This window comes from Pezoporus flaviventris, unplaced genomic scaffold (genome assembly GCF_033815535.1).
Source record: "Pezoporus flaviventris isolate CSIRO_AGI_PZ_B2104156 unplaced genomic scaffold, CSIRO_AGI_Pfla_v1 ptg000015l, whole genome shotgun sequence".
NCBI classification, from domain to species: domain Eukaryota; kingdom Metazoa; phylum Chordata; class Aves; order Psittaciformes; family Psittacidae; genus Pezoporus; species Pezoporus flaviventris.
Window position 1 is genome coordinate 13,787,009 of NW_026892563.1, and position 12,703 is coordinate 13,799,711.

The following is a 12,703-nucleotide window of genomic DNA, read 5'->3' on the forward strand; positions in this document are numbered from 1 at the left end:
AGAGGGCAGCTAAGGGAGAAAGTTGCTGATTCCCAAGCCGAGGGCAGACAGTGATTCCTGTTTCCACAGGAAAAGAGAAAATATTTCTAAGTTCTACAAACATTGCTTTCACTCATGCTTTTAAACATAGCTCCAAGGCATGCTCAGCTCTGGTCTTTCCAATCCACCTTAAAGATTTCTCTTTTCCGTTCATTTTGAACCCACAGTTTTTTGGTCTTCCCCATGACCAACTCTGCTTCCAAAAATCATTTTGAGTCAGAGGCCTAGGTTTGCAGTGGGAGGATGGGGTGAAATTCAAACCCATGCAATCTTACTTAAGTTACTTCTGGGTCCAGCAAGTCCCAACAGCCCTATTCTCCTTCCCAGCATGGACCAGAAACCTTTGCTCTGGGGCTGGCGCTATGGGCTGTTCCCCCAAACAGGCTCTGCTGCTAGAAAGCCTTTTTCTGATTTCTAGTCTAAAGCCACAATAAGGTGTGATGCAGCCTCAGTTGATCTTAGATGAGTCTCCCACACATTCCCAGCCTCACGCAATTGCTGCATCCCAGCTGCTGCGCCAGGAGGCTAAGCAGCCTCTCGCACTGGGAGCTTGCACAGACACGAGCAACAAGAGATTTCTGTGTATTAGTACATCATCAGAGCTCCTTAATATCCAAACCAGGTAGATCTTGGTAAGCTGGACAGAAACATGTAAATTCCTCTGGCTCTGAGATTCAGGTGCAGCTCAAGCAGTTTTGACGTTCAAAGCAGCTTTTTTCCACCTAGGTCTTTTTTTTTGGCATGTTTAACTGCAATGTAAAAGGTTTAATGAGTCACATGCAATCTCAGAAAACACTATTGAATCCTGGCCGAGTGCCACACCAGCCATTTATCTAAATTCAAAAGGTCATCATTTTTGCATCAGCGGAAACAGATGGATTCACATCACATTTCTGCCTAATTGTGCCAGGTGCACTTTGAAATTCAATTTGTGCTCTCCACTTCAATCACATTTGGGACAATCACCTACACAGCAACACCGCCAGCACTGGAGAGCAAGCCAGCCAGCTCCTGTCAGTTGGATAAAGGACAGGCTTTTCTCCTCTTTTATTTGCATAAATGTACAGAAGCAGAAATGTAGCACCCAGTGCTTAGCAATGAAAGGTCAGTTACCACCGTGCATGAAAGCCGCGGGGTCTGCTGTGAGCACAGGATGGGAGGATCTCCCAGGAAATAGATGCTGAGGACACCATTATCTTAGCCATTACCCTCTTCTTCTTTCTCCTTCCACCTAGAAGGGACGGGTTTCATCTAGAGGGTGCGGCAGAGGCAAGCACCAACACCCTGCACTCATCTCAGGCGTCAGAAGGTGGAGACAAATCTGTGAGGTGATAGAAAGGGCTCCTGGCAAAGCCCGTTAAAAAGGCACTGGCAGTTTTCATCATATGACCCTGTTTTCAGGGTCTCTGACCACTGCTAAACTGTACCTGCTCAGATGGATGTTTTCCACCCTGACTGCCTGTCCAGGGTTAATTGGGCTGGAGGGCAGTGTCAGGATGTGCTAGTTCAGCATCCGACAAATATTTAACACTGTCCCCTATGAAAAGCCCTATCATTCACTAGAACATAATCAGGAGGCAATGGCTGAAATTCAGCAAGGACGCGGCCTTAGAGGAGCAAACCAATCTGCACATGCTCAGAAGAAATCTAATGAAGTTTAGCCACTGCCACATTCAGAGGGTTCATCCTGCCAGCAGCACCATGCCATGTGCTCTGCCCAGCTGAAGCTCACATCCGCAATCAGTAGAGAGCAGGCAGGGACCCATGGTGATCAGATGTGACTCAAGGGATTAATGCAGCCATGAAAGGCACAAGGTGGGTAACTGAATGAAGCAGGTAACTTGCAAGGAAAGACTACTAAAAAGGCTGCGGCTTTTTGCTGTGTAGACAGGAAGGATGAAGGGGATATGATCAAGGTTTACAGAATACCAAAGGCAGAGAAGAAGGTGAAAGCAGAGCCAGTATTCACCATAGCCCACAGTAATAAAATGGGTGAAAGCACACACTTCTTTACCCAAATGGGAGTAAACTTCTGAAATTTGTTGGCACAGGGCATGTGGAGGCAGACAGCTTCAGTGGTCCCAAAAAAGGACACGACAATTCCTGGGCAGGAGGCCCATAAGCAAGCAGACCCCATAGGCAGGGACACCTGTAATCCCATTTCTGCAGCTGCTGAGGGACACAAGGTACCCAAAGTGCAGGGCAGGCAGGGACACCTGCTTCTGGGTGAATTCTGGCACCTTCCTACCCCAGGTTGATGCTGCAGTGCTGGTCTCATGCCCCTGGTGACACCACTGCCCAAGCAGGAGGGACAGCTGTGCCACAGTTCCACACTGCTCTGGTGAGACTTAGCATGAGATCATCTGCATGCAGGCTCTGAAAGGTCCCAGCCCCTCTGAGGCACCTGTGTACCAAAAAATGAATGGGTTGAAGTTACTCACACAAAGCAGCATACTCTACTTCAAGCATGGCCTTAACACTGCAAATCAAGTACTCTCAAGTTAACGAACTCCAGGATTGCAGTTGTCTGGGCCTTCTGATTTCATGGTATTTTTATGTATATGTGTTTAAAAGACAGCCTTCATTACATGCTGATGCGCTCTTTTACTCCATAGCTGGAGATCAAGCAGGGTTTTATGGCAGATAAAGAAGCTCTCTGGTTTCATCTTATGCATTAAGGTGGAAGGTGGCAGCAAACCAGTCACCAGAAGTAACTGTACCATCAATTCAAGTAGCTGGAAACTAGCCTGGAGAACTGGGCACTGTCTCTACCTAATAAAAAGTCCTGCAAAATGCTGGGAAAATTTTGTACAACAAACTCATAACAACCTTTTAGAGCCATGGGCTTCACAGGTCCAGGAACCTGACCTGCAGCCCTGGGACCTGCCTAGCAGTTAGACTGCTCATAGTCACCATGGAAGGACATGAGGCTCTGCGCTACAAGCACACAAGTTGTTGAAGGCAGCACGAAGCACTCTGAATATCAAAATCAAAATAAATGGAAGAAAAAAATTAAAACCCTACCGTAAGTGTCTGGAAGTGGGCACACAAAATTCTTCAATCTCAGTTTCTCTGCGGGTAGTTGCCCAGCTGTGAAAGACAGAGAACCTCCCTCCCTTCCCACAGGCTTTGTGAAGACAAATTGCTGTATGTGAATCACCCCAGGGTTCACCTTAAGATGTGATAAATGTTTTTCTGTTCAGACAGAAGCTCAGCAGAGCCCTGCCCCATGCACTGAATGAGGAGGCCAGGACAACACACTGCTGGCGAGCTCCTTAGAGGCTCCATCATCCCTGATCACCTCAGGGAAATGTGGTATTCAGAGCAACACAGTGCCAGATCAGGGAATTAAAAGAGTTAATGTGCCCTGCATGCATAGGCACAAGGAGAGTAAAGTAACAAAGGTTGTTAAAGTAATAAAGACAAGGTTGTCTTATTTAATTCTACCTTTAAAATTAATTCTAGCACTTCCTAACTTTTAGATATTTAATTTCTTTTCCATTTTTATTTTTAAAAAGTTAAAGTAATTTGTGTGTGCATAACACTACTCTAATGGATTGATAGGTAAATAATAAGAACTACCAAAGTAACTGGACTAATGACCTAGACAATTTTTCCCAACAGTAAAGAAATAAGAAAAGAGGGATGTGTCATATCCCAAGCAAGAATAAATGTTTTCTTCTAGGAAGAAAAGGTGGGGAGTGGCCAGGAGCAGGTTGCTGTGAAAGGTCATGCAGACCTTTCCACTCCTAGCAGGACAGAGAGCATGCCAGTACGGATAACGTCAAGAGAACATAAGAGTAGTTCAACAGCGTGCTGCACAGTGGTTTCAGCAGTTCCAGTTTCTTTTCTCATCATTTATTTAAGACTGTGTCTAGACAGTGCATTACCATTCACAGAATTTATGACTAATGCCCTGAAAAGCAAAGATACCGGAATAATGTAAACACAGAAATCACAAAGAATCCATACAAATCCTTTTATGGTTTAAAATATTCCCAAATTAACTTTGACAGGAAAAGCAGTCAAGGTGACCACCGTATTTCAGACAAGCCTGCCCAGAGTGCTCAACAACAATATGGCAAGGGCAGAGCAGAAATGCTGCAGCTAAGCTTTACAAGAGATGTACAGATTTGTTAATGTTAGATGAAACAAGCTCATCAATCACTCTTAACCCTAAAATATCCATACAGATGCTTTTAAAAGGCATAGAATTATACTGGGAAAGAATACTTAAAGTGTTGTCAGGATGTCTTTTCTTCCTATCCAAGAAGTTGGTCTTGATTTTCAGAGGTTCTGAAACACCTTGAAAATAATGAACACTCACAGAGTTTCATGTGAAAATAGAGACAACCATAACTAGCTATTGACACTTCAGCATTTAGCCGACACATTTATTTGGCAGGATACAGTACACTAAAAATGATGTGTATCTAATTATGCTTTCATTTCTCATCTCTAGAAAATCATTTTAAGAAGAAGCAAAATACAATGACCACTTCTGTCTTCCCATCTTTCTGTTATAAGCATTTTCCTGTGAGACACAATATTCTACAGTAACTGTTGAGAAACGCCTGGCAAAAATTCTTTGGAGATTCATTTTCCAATGCTCTGAAACAACTTAAAAGTAGGATGAAAACATTGTTCTGGACAGATCCCATGACAAGACATATGGCTCATACCCTCTCATGTCACGTTATATGATCTGGTGCAGGAGTGGGTTAGGGGACATTCCCATAGATCTGAGTCACAAAAGTCTTATGACTCAAAGCAAGGGCCAGGGCTGCAATAGAACCTTTCCTTTTCAATCTCTTGTTACAGTGATGTGACTATGTGTCCCAGAGCCACAACTTGAAAAGGAGAAATGGAGAAAATGCAATGTCATACCAAAAATAGGAGACAAAATGATGTCCTGCAGAACTTTTTGGGATGCTGGAACAGTTCAGTCCTGGCCTAGCTAACCCAAGATGCCTGTTCAGCTTAAAAGCATGTGGCTTTATCTATTAAAAAAGAAAAAGTTCCTTTTTCCCAAGGAATTCCTTCCACTTACATCTCAAGTTCTGCTAAAACTGGTAATTTCTTATTGATAGCTAGTATCCCTGATGTGGGAAGGAGAAAAATCTTCCATCTTGAGTTGAGTCAAAGATGATTAAGTCTTCCTGAGTAGAACCTTGTTAAAACTCAGAAGTTAATTACAGCAGATCCACAAAAACTTTCATCAGTTTCCAGACCTCCAACATAGCCCTTTGTAACCAAGGAAGCCCTGAGAAAATGGCCCTTAATGTAGTTTTGATTGGAAAGCGGTTGGTAGTAACTAGCCATGAGGCCACAGGTTGTTTTAAATTAACATCAAATTGGGTTTGCATCCTGAGAACTGACCCTGCTCCAAAACAAAGGAGATGTTAGCCTAAGTGCATCCTGAATTACTTTTGAGAGGAAAGCTCCAACTGTAAATGCAAGTGTGCTCAGAGCAGATGCAGCACCAAGCAAGGCTACATGAGTTACTGCAATTTGCCACAGATATTGGCACAAACCAGGACAAGTAACGAGCCCCTGCAGGGGTAGCAAGTAGGTGTCTTCTTCATGCTTACCTGGAACTTTAGTGAATTTGTGGCTAGGGATGGCAAAGAGCAAGAATTAGGAGCATTAGTCTTTCATGTCTACTCCTTACCACAACGGACTAAATTTTCTGTGGAATTTTGCAGAAACAATCATTTCAGTGAACAGGAACCTACTGCCTTTACATGTCTCCGTTCAAGTGAATCCTCTTCCATAAGAAGCATTTATTTCAACTCTTAATCTGACTAAAGCTTACCTAAGGAGCAGTAGAGTCCAACTTGTTCATACCCTTCACAGCAATCTGTAAGAGTGACGGTTTCAGGGACTTCAACAGCATGATACTGCATTTTATAGTACATCCTGGGACACACCATCCATGGTATCCATCCTCCACAGGAAGTGCTTTTCTCATAGGACTTTTGGTAGGCAACCATTTTAACCACATTTCTGGTCAGGCTGTAGTTGCACAGATGGTACCCAAGCAAAGAGAGGCCTTTTTCTAGGGAGTAAATAAAAACCACAGGAAAGAAAGGGGTCAGCACTAACTTGTTACCCCAGCGTACAAGTTCCCTGCAGTGTCTAGTTAAAAATGCTGTTATGAGAAAGCAGTGACAGAACCTACATAGGTAAATGATTTCCAGTAAGGCTGATGTTAGGAAGAAGATCACTTCAGAAAATGGACAGAAGAAAGAATTAGCAGTGACTGCTTGTCATAGGCATCAATTCAGTCATAAAAAGATGCAGATTGGCATAAAATTCAAAGATCTCTCAGTGTTTTCAGGTGCAAGGCAGAAAAAGAGCAATTTAACTCAAGTACAAAGGAAATTAATGTATATAAATGAAAATTATGACTAGAGCAGAATAGGCACTTTTAGGGCAGAGTCATCCAAGTACTTTAGATGTCCACCCCAGGCTCATGCTGCCAAAATATTCATCTTTCTCAACCAACTATAAAAGGAACAAAGGGCAAGGAACTCATGGGCAGATGAGTCACAGTAGGTGTCTGGAATAAGACATCCTTCAGATACTGTCCTGCTAGGCTAAAACTGGGTACATACATCACTGCAAAGGACTTCCAGGTATCTGACACAAAAGGTATTCCCAAAGCCCCTGTGTTGCCTATCTGCATTTGTAGCAGACCATATCACAACAGGCCCTTTAAGAGCTGCAGTTGTTCATTGACTTCAGTATAAATGAAGTCATTGATAAGTTCATTAACCACATAATTTCATGCAGGTCTGGGAATGGGACTCAGTTTCTGAAGTTCTGAAACCAGTCGTGATAAGGAGTGAAATTGTTACACAGAATCATTGAATGGTTTGGGTTGGAAAGGACCTTAAGATCATCTAGTTCCAATCCCCCTGCCATGGGCAGTGATGCCTCACCCTAGACAATGTTGCCTAAGGCATGCTTTACTTAAAACTGAAATACTTGAACAGGAGCAGGAATAAAAAAGAACACAACACAAAGAAACCAAACTACAACAACAGAAACAAAATCAGATGGAATTTAAAAAGTAGAAGTAAGCAATCAACAATCACGTCACAAACATCAGGCTGTCTCTTAATGAGATGCTACAGAAGCCAGAGGGACTGAGTCACGCTGTGTCCCATTTGGGAAATAAATGGGATAGAACTAAAATGCCTCTATCATCCTTTAGACAAAGCAAAAGAAACTTTAATAAGGATAAATATGAATTGGCTGCAGAGATTCAAGTATGGCAGGACTGATACTTCTGAGGTGACCAGGGCCAGTCAACAGGCAGACTGAAGCTAACATAGTATATGCAATAGGCATACAGTTGAAGTATTTACATCTTATCTTATTTTTACAACTTATCTCCTGCATGAAAAGTTGAAACATATAAAAACAATTCAAGAAAAAAAAAAAGATAATTGTCAAGTTCTTAGGAATTAATATGCTTTCATCATGTTTAGCTGTCCAGCTAAACAAAAGATTTATGCACAATTTGAGCAGGACTGGTGGAAGTTTTGAACAAATGATCCATTTGTAGTGCAAGGACAGTCCAAAGGAAAGTATAGAACAGATATCATAGGCCAAAATACATCCCTCGAGCCAGCTGAACTGAGTCACACAAGTGGTCTTCTCCCCTGATCCTAGACACTGCTTCAATAAGAACAGCCTGAAAGACTTCCCGTGCTCCAGATGTTCAAAAGGCCATGAAGAAAACTGGATTTTCTTGGTGCAATTCCCAAATAGAACACGGGCACCTCCCTGTTGACAAGGGCACTTTGGAATTGCAGAAGGGAGGAGAGGGGCTGAGACTAACCACAGCCCACCCCCAGCATGAGTAACTCAAATCTGACCAGACCCAGAGAGAGCATCATGCTCCTGGGAGCCCAGCCCTGCTCTGCCTAACCCATCTGTGCCTTCCTCTGGCAGCAAAAGGCAGAGTTGGATGCTGGGGCTTCCTCCAGAGAGCACGTGTGAGAGCAAGAGACCTCCCAGCAGGCTCCAGGGAGCCCTGTGCTGCTGCTTGCATCAGCTCAGCAGGAAAATACTGAGAATAAGAGCATATTTGGAAATCCCACTCTCTGCTTCTTCCTCCTCCCCAGCCTCAAGCAGGGCATCTCTGTGTCTGGTCCCTGAAGAGACAGCAGCTGAAAGGTCTTCATTCCCCTAAAAAGCACCAGGGCTGTTCTTTGTCCTTAAGGAGAGAGTAAAGGAGATGGTCATGAAGGGCAGGAAGAAAGGCACCCAGCCTGTCTCAAGCTGAGGGACTCAAACTCATGCCTGACCAAGGAGAGGACCCCAATGGCCAGGTTGGAGGTCTGACCAGGACCATGAAAGCCTGTACTCAGCCACGGCACATAAGTGACTATGCAGGAAGAAACTGAAGTTGAGTGAGCCATTGAAAGTAATGCGTCCTCCCTCCCTGGTTAGCACATCCCTCTGGGAGAGGGGAAAAGAGAACAAAAGCGAGTTCTGCAGCAGGAAGCAGAAAAAAGAAGCTTTTTATCCAGTGCCACTTTGCATCTGGCAGTGGTGCCTCACAAGAAACAGGTAGCTGTCATTGCAGTTTGCAAAGCATTCCCTTGCCATGTGTTAATAGTGCTCCAGGAATACCTGTCCCAGCAAACAGGCATGTAGGCATGGGAAGAAAAGAAAAAGTATCTCGTTTCAGCTGGGTTTGGGGTTGGTTTTTTTTCCCATTAGTTTGGGACCCAAATTGCTAAATACCCAAAGCGGAATTGAAAGAATACCTAAATCATTTTGGATCTAGCCTTGATCTAGAAGGAGTGCACAGGCATCTGCTAGTGATCAGGGAAGGTGGGAGGCGCAGGTGAAATTTTGTCCTATGAAAATGAGAAAAATAGACTACTGTATTAAGAAATCATACTGTTGTAGTGTAAAATTCTGTTAGGGGAGGGTAGGGCAGGAAAAGAAGAAGAGTTCAGCATGGTTCTTCATTGCTATGATCCCTCCATTTCCCCAGAGCTCACATATTAGTATGGATAGAGCAAAGCAGGGACCGGAAGAGAACAACCGAGTAAGGAGAGCACTGAGGATTCGTGTTGTCCGTGCAGAGCTGAGGCTGCAGCAAGGACATAGTACTGGAAAGCTAAAACTTCCAGTGTCATCTGAGCTGGCTTAGGCTCTATAGCAATGTGCAACATAAATACAGGTATGAAACTGAGAATAAAATGGTGTAGAATTAGACACAGTTTATAATTAGAAGCTACAGCTGTCAGAGAAGATATGAAATCGTATTTCATACTTAAACACTGATACTAGGTATAGAATGAGGCTGCCAAAGCCAAAAGAGAACCTTTCAGATACGGCTATGGCGGTATAAAAAGAATTTAGACAGAAGGTGACAGGGAACGGTGCAGCACCACCAACCTTACCATCCTCCATCATTTCCATACACTTTAAAACAAGCTTTGACACTCACAGAGTTCAATTATTTGCTGACAGCAGTTTCCTGCTGAGCAATATGGCTCAGATCAATTTGGGCTCTTTAGCAAATTGGCTTTCTGTTCTCATTACCCCCATCTACAGGATTATGGCACTATCAAATGGAATTAAAATGCACTGAATGTTGTTTCCAGCAACACAAAGCTGAAGTCAATTGCTAAGCAGGAGAACGCAGTCAACTGACATTAGTAGGGCTACATTATGCCTATCATCTCTGGACTTGAGGCTTTTTAATTAGCAACCACGAGCTTTCCACTATCATGAAAAGTATAAATTTTATGTCAAGCAAGAGCACAAACAATTAAAGCAAATACTTTATTAATAGAGACAAATACTGAGAGGAAGGGCTGAAAGAAAAGTCTGCATGGGAGCAGGCTGCTTATAACTGAAGGTCAAACCCAGATCAGAACTGAGAGAGCAATCACAAAAGTCAGCAATAAAAAGTGCTTGATAGAATTTATGCCACACTTAGCTGCAGTTCTGGAAACCTCGGGACTCAACTGCCAGGAAAGCCACTGTGAGCTGGATCTGTAAAATCTCACAGGAGAACAGCAAGAGCCAAAGACAAGCCCCTTTCTTGTCTTGGCTTAACCTGAAAAGTAATCTTTTGGAGCAGGTTCATAATTCAGTTTTAAAAGGTGAAGGCTCAGAGACATGAAGAAAAATGGATTAAGGGCTCAGTTTTTATGGGTATTCAAAATTCTTTTCAATGTCAACATCACTGATTTTAAATGGCACTGGAATGGGGGTTCTGCTGACCCCCAATCTATAGAAACCGCTTTTTCAGCTGTGATTTTGACAGAATAACAGGAAAGTCTCTAAGGTTTGAGAAATATGGTTTGTATTTTAACTGAGACTTGCAAAATCCCTTAAGTAAAAAAATGCAACAAAAAGCAGCCAAAAATCACATCTAAATATTATTTATTTAGAACCAGAAATTAACCAGAAATTAAGAACAAATTAGGATGTAATTTAGCAGTTACAATCTAGCAACTGGGTTTGGGGTTTCCAAATTACAGCCCATACCATAGATGAAAGCTGTCTTCTACACCTTCATTTTATGCATCTCTAGGAATTTGCCAGGTACATTACTACATGATTTCCTCAAGAAGATAATTTTAAAGAGAATTTTCATCAAAATTTGCACATTACTGAACACAAAGATGCAATCCTACTCATTCATTTCTGGCACAAAGGAAATGACAAGGCTTTTGCCTGGGGACAAAGGTGGTATTTCGGCTTTGTCGGATTTTCTGTGTTTAATTGTCAGCAGAGGATTCTTAAATAGCCACTGAGATGTTGCCAGTTCTATGGAGACTGGACACCTTGGTTGGTTTATTTCAAATAAAGAGATATCTCACATCCAAACTAAGCCATTCTACATAACAGCCATGGTCCTCTGACCAGGTTTGTGTTACTCACCTGTAATCTCATTCCCCCTTCCCCGTTGTGTGGCTGCCCAGAGGATGAGAACAGAAGTAAGAATGATCCTGGCCATTGCAATGCCTGTTCTAGATAAGCCCTTCTTACCACTTTGTTTCCAGTGTGGTAGAGCTTGACCGTCCGTTCATGGAGGCTTTCGGATTCGGAGAAAGGGTGCTTTGGTTTGTTACCTATTGCAGGTGAGTGATGACTACTGGCAACAGAAACAAAGAGGTTCCGGTGGGAATTTTGCTGGTTCTCTCTCCCTCGCGCTCTCCCCAGGGAACCTGTCTCTTCTGCCTGCTCAGCTTGGATCCCCGCCTCCTGCCTGGCTTTGAGAAGAAGGCATTTCCAAATTTCTGGCTTAGTCCATGTTTACCCTGCTGAGCACCTATTCCCTCTTGCACCTTGAACACCCGAAAGCCAGGAGGCAGATTTACATACCTCAGATGTCAGGAGTGTATATCTTCAATTTCATTTCTGTCCACACACCAGGAGATGCTATTTTGTAGGTCTTGAATTCTGTACCTTGAAAACAAACTAAACGTAAATGCCTGTTGATGTTTTATCCTGAATTTAAGCTGTTTCACTAGCTGCTCTCATTGTGCTCCTCGTATCATTGCAATTTCAGCATCACATAAACCAGAGGAATGATAGGCAAACAAGAACCTTATTAGGCAGGGCACGAATCAGGAGGTTTGAGAAACCAAAATCCCTCTCTTTTCATTGCGTAAATAACGAAGGCATGTTCCCAAGACAGATGTGACTGCAGCTTTACAATGCAAGACAGTAACTTCAGTGCAATATCACTTCACTCATGCAAAGAAAAGGAGCAAACACAATATGGTATTTTATGAGGAGCTGACAATGAAGTATGGAAAATGACAGGTACACTTCTCGACGCTGAGGCAACCAGCACTTAAATACGTATTACAGTACTGCAGACAATTTTGTGTGGATGAAGGAGACGGATGTAAGAGAGCTGGAACCACAAACTCTCTCACTCATGTACATTCAGAATATCAGTAATATCACTTCTGTAGAACACTGCTGGGCAATCACCGTGTTGGCGCTTACAAGGTAGGGGAGCTGTGGCCCTGGAGAACATGCAGGACTGACAAGGGAGTCACAGAATGGTTCAGATCCTCTGGCAAAGGGCAGAGCCAATGCTGCATGCAGTGCTGAGGCACTTGTCAGCTGTTCTTCTGGACTGGAAAATAAAACAGTAAGCTTCACTGGGGTGGGGGGAGGGGAAGGGTAGGGAAAAAAGGAACATTAAGGCTTGCCTGGACTTCTATTGAAAAAAATGCTTTTGCAGAAAATGGGAAAATGGGTAGAGAAGAGCATTTTAAAAAACAAAACAAAACCAAACCAAAAAACCCAGCATGTACACACACACTAAAAAAATAGATCTTGAAAATATTTCTCCTATGTCTAAGGAGAATGTGTACCTTAGCACACTTCTCCTCCTGCACCAGGATGTCTAGTCAGGCTGTATCCCCCACGTTGCACCATTTACATCTCCTGTCAGCACAGGGAGGCAACAGGGAGGTCCTGGCTGTAAGCTGTACAGAGTATACCATCTGACCTAAAAACCCCATTAATAAACAAACAAATCAATAGGACTACTGCAGTGAAATTCAATCTGCAAATTGAAATATTTCTCTTTGTGATCTATATTTATTCTTTTCAACAGTCTGAATTTTCTGGAAAAAATACCTTGATTGAAACTTTTTGGCCCTTA

General features: G+C 43.0%; 1 protein-coding gene across 1 annotated transcript in view; it reads right to left on the reverse strand.

Annotated features, from left to right (window-relative positions):
* UMODL1 (uromodulin like 1) overlaps window positions 1-12,166 on the reverse strand; it is a 50,544-nt gene extending 38,378 nt beyond the window's left edge. The window contains exons 1-2 of the mRNA XM_061454418.1: window positions 11,404-12,166; window positions 5,855-6,097 (exon numbers count right to left, since the gene is read on the reverse strand). Of these exons, the coding sequence (XP_061310402.1) occupies window positions 5,855-6,032 (178 nt within the window). The 5' untranslated portion in view covers window positions 6,033-6,097; window positions 11,404-12,166. The remainder of the gene's footprint in view (window positions 1-5,854; window positions 6,098-11,403) is intronic.
* Window positions 12,167-12,703: the final 537 nt, after the last annotated feature.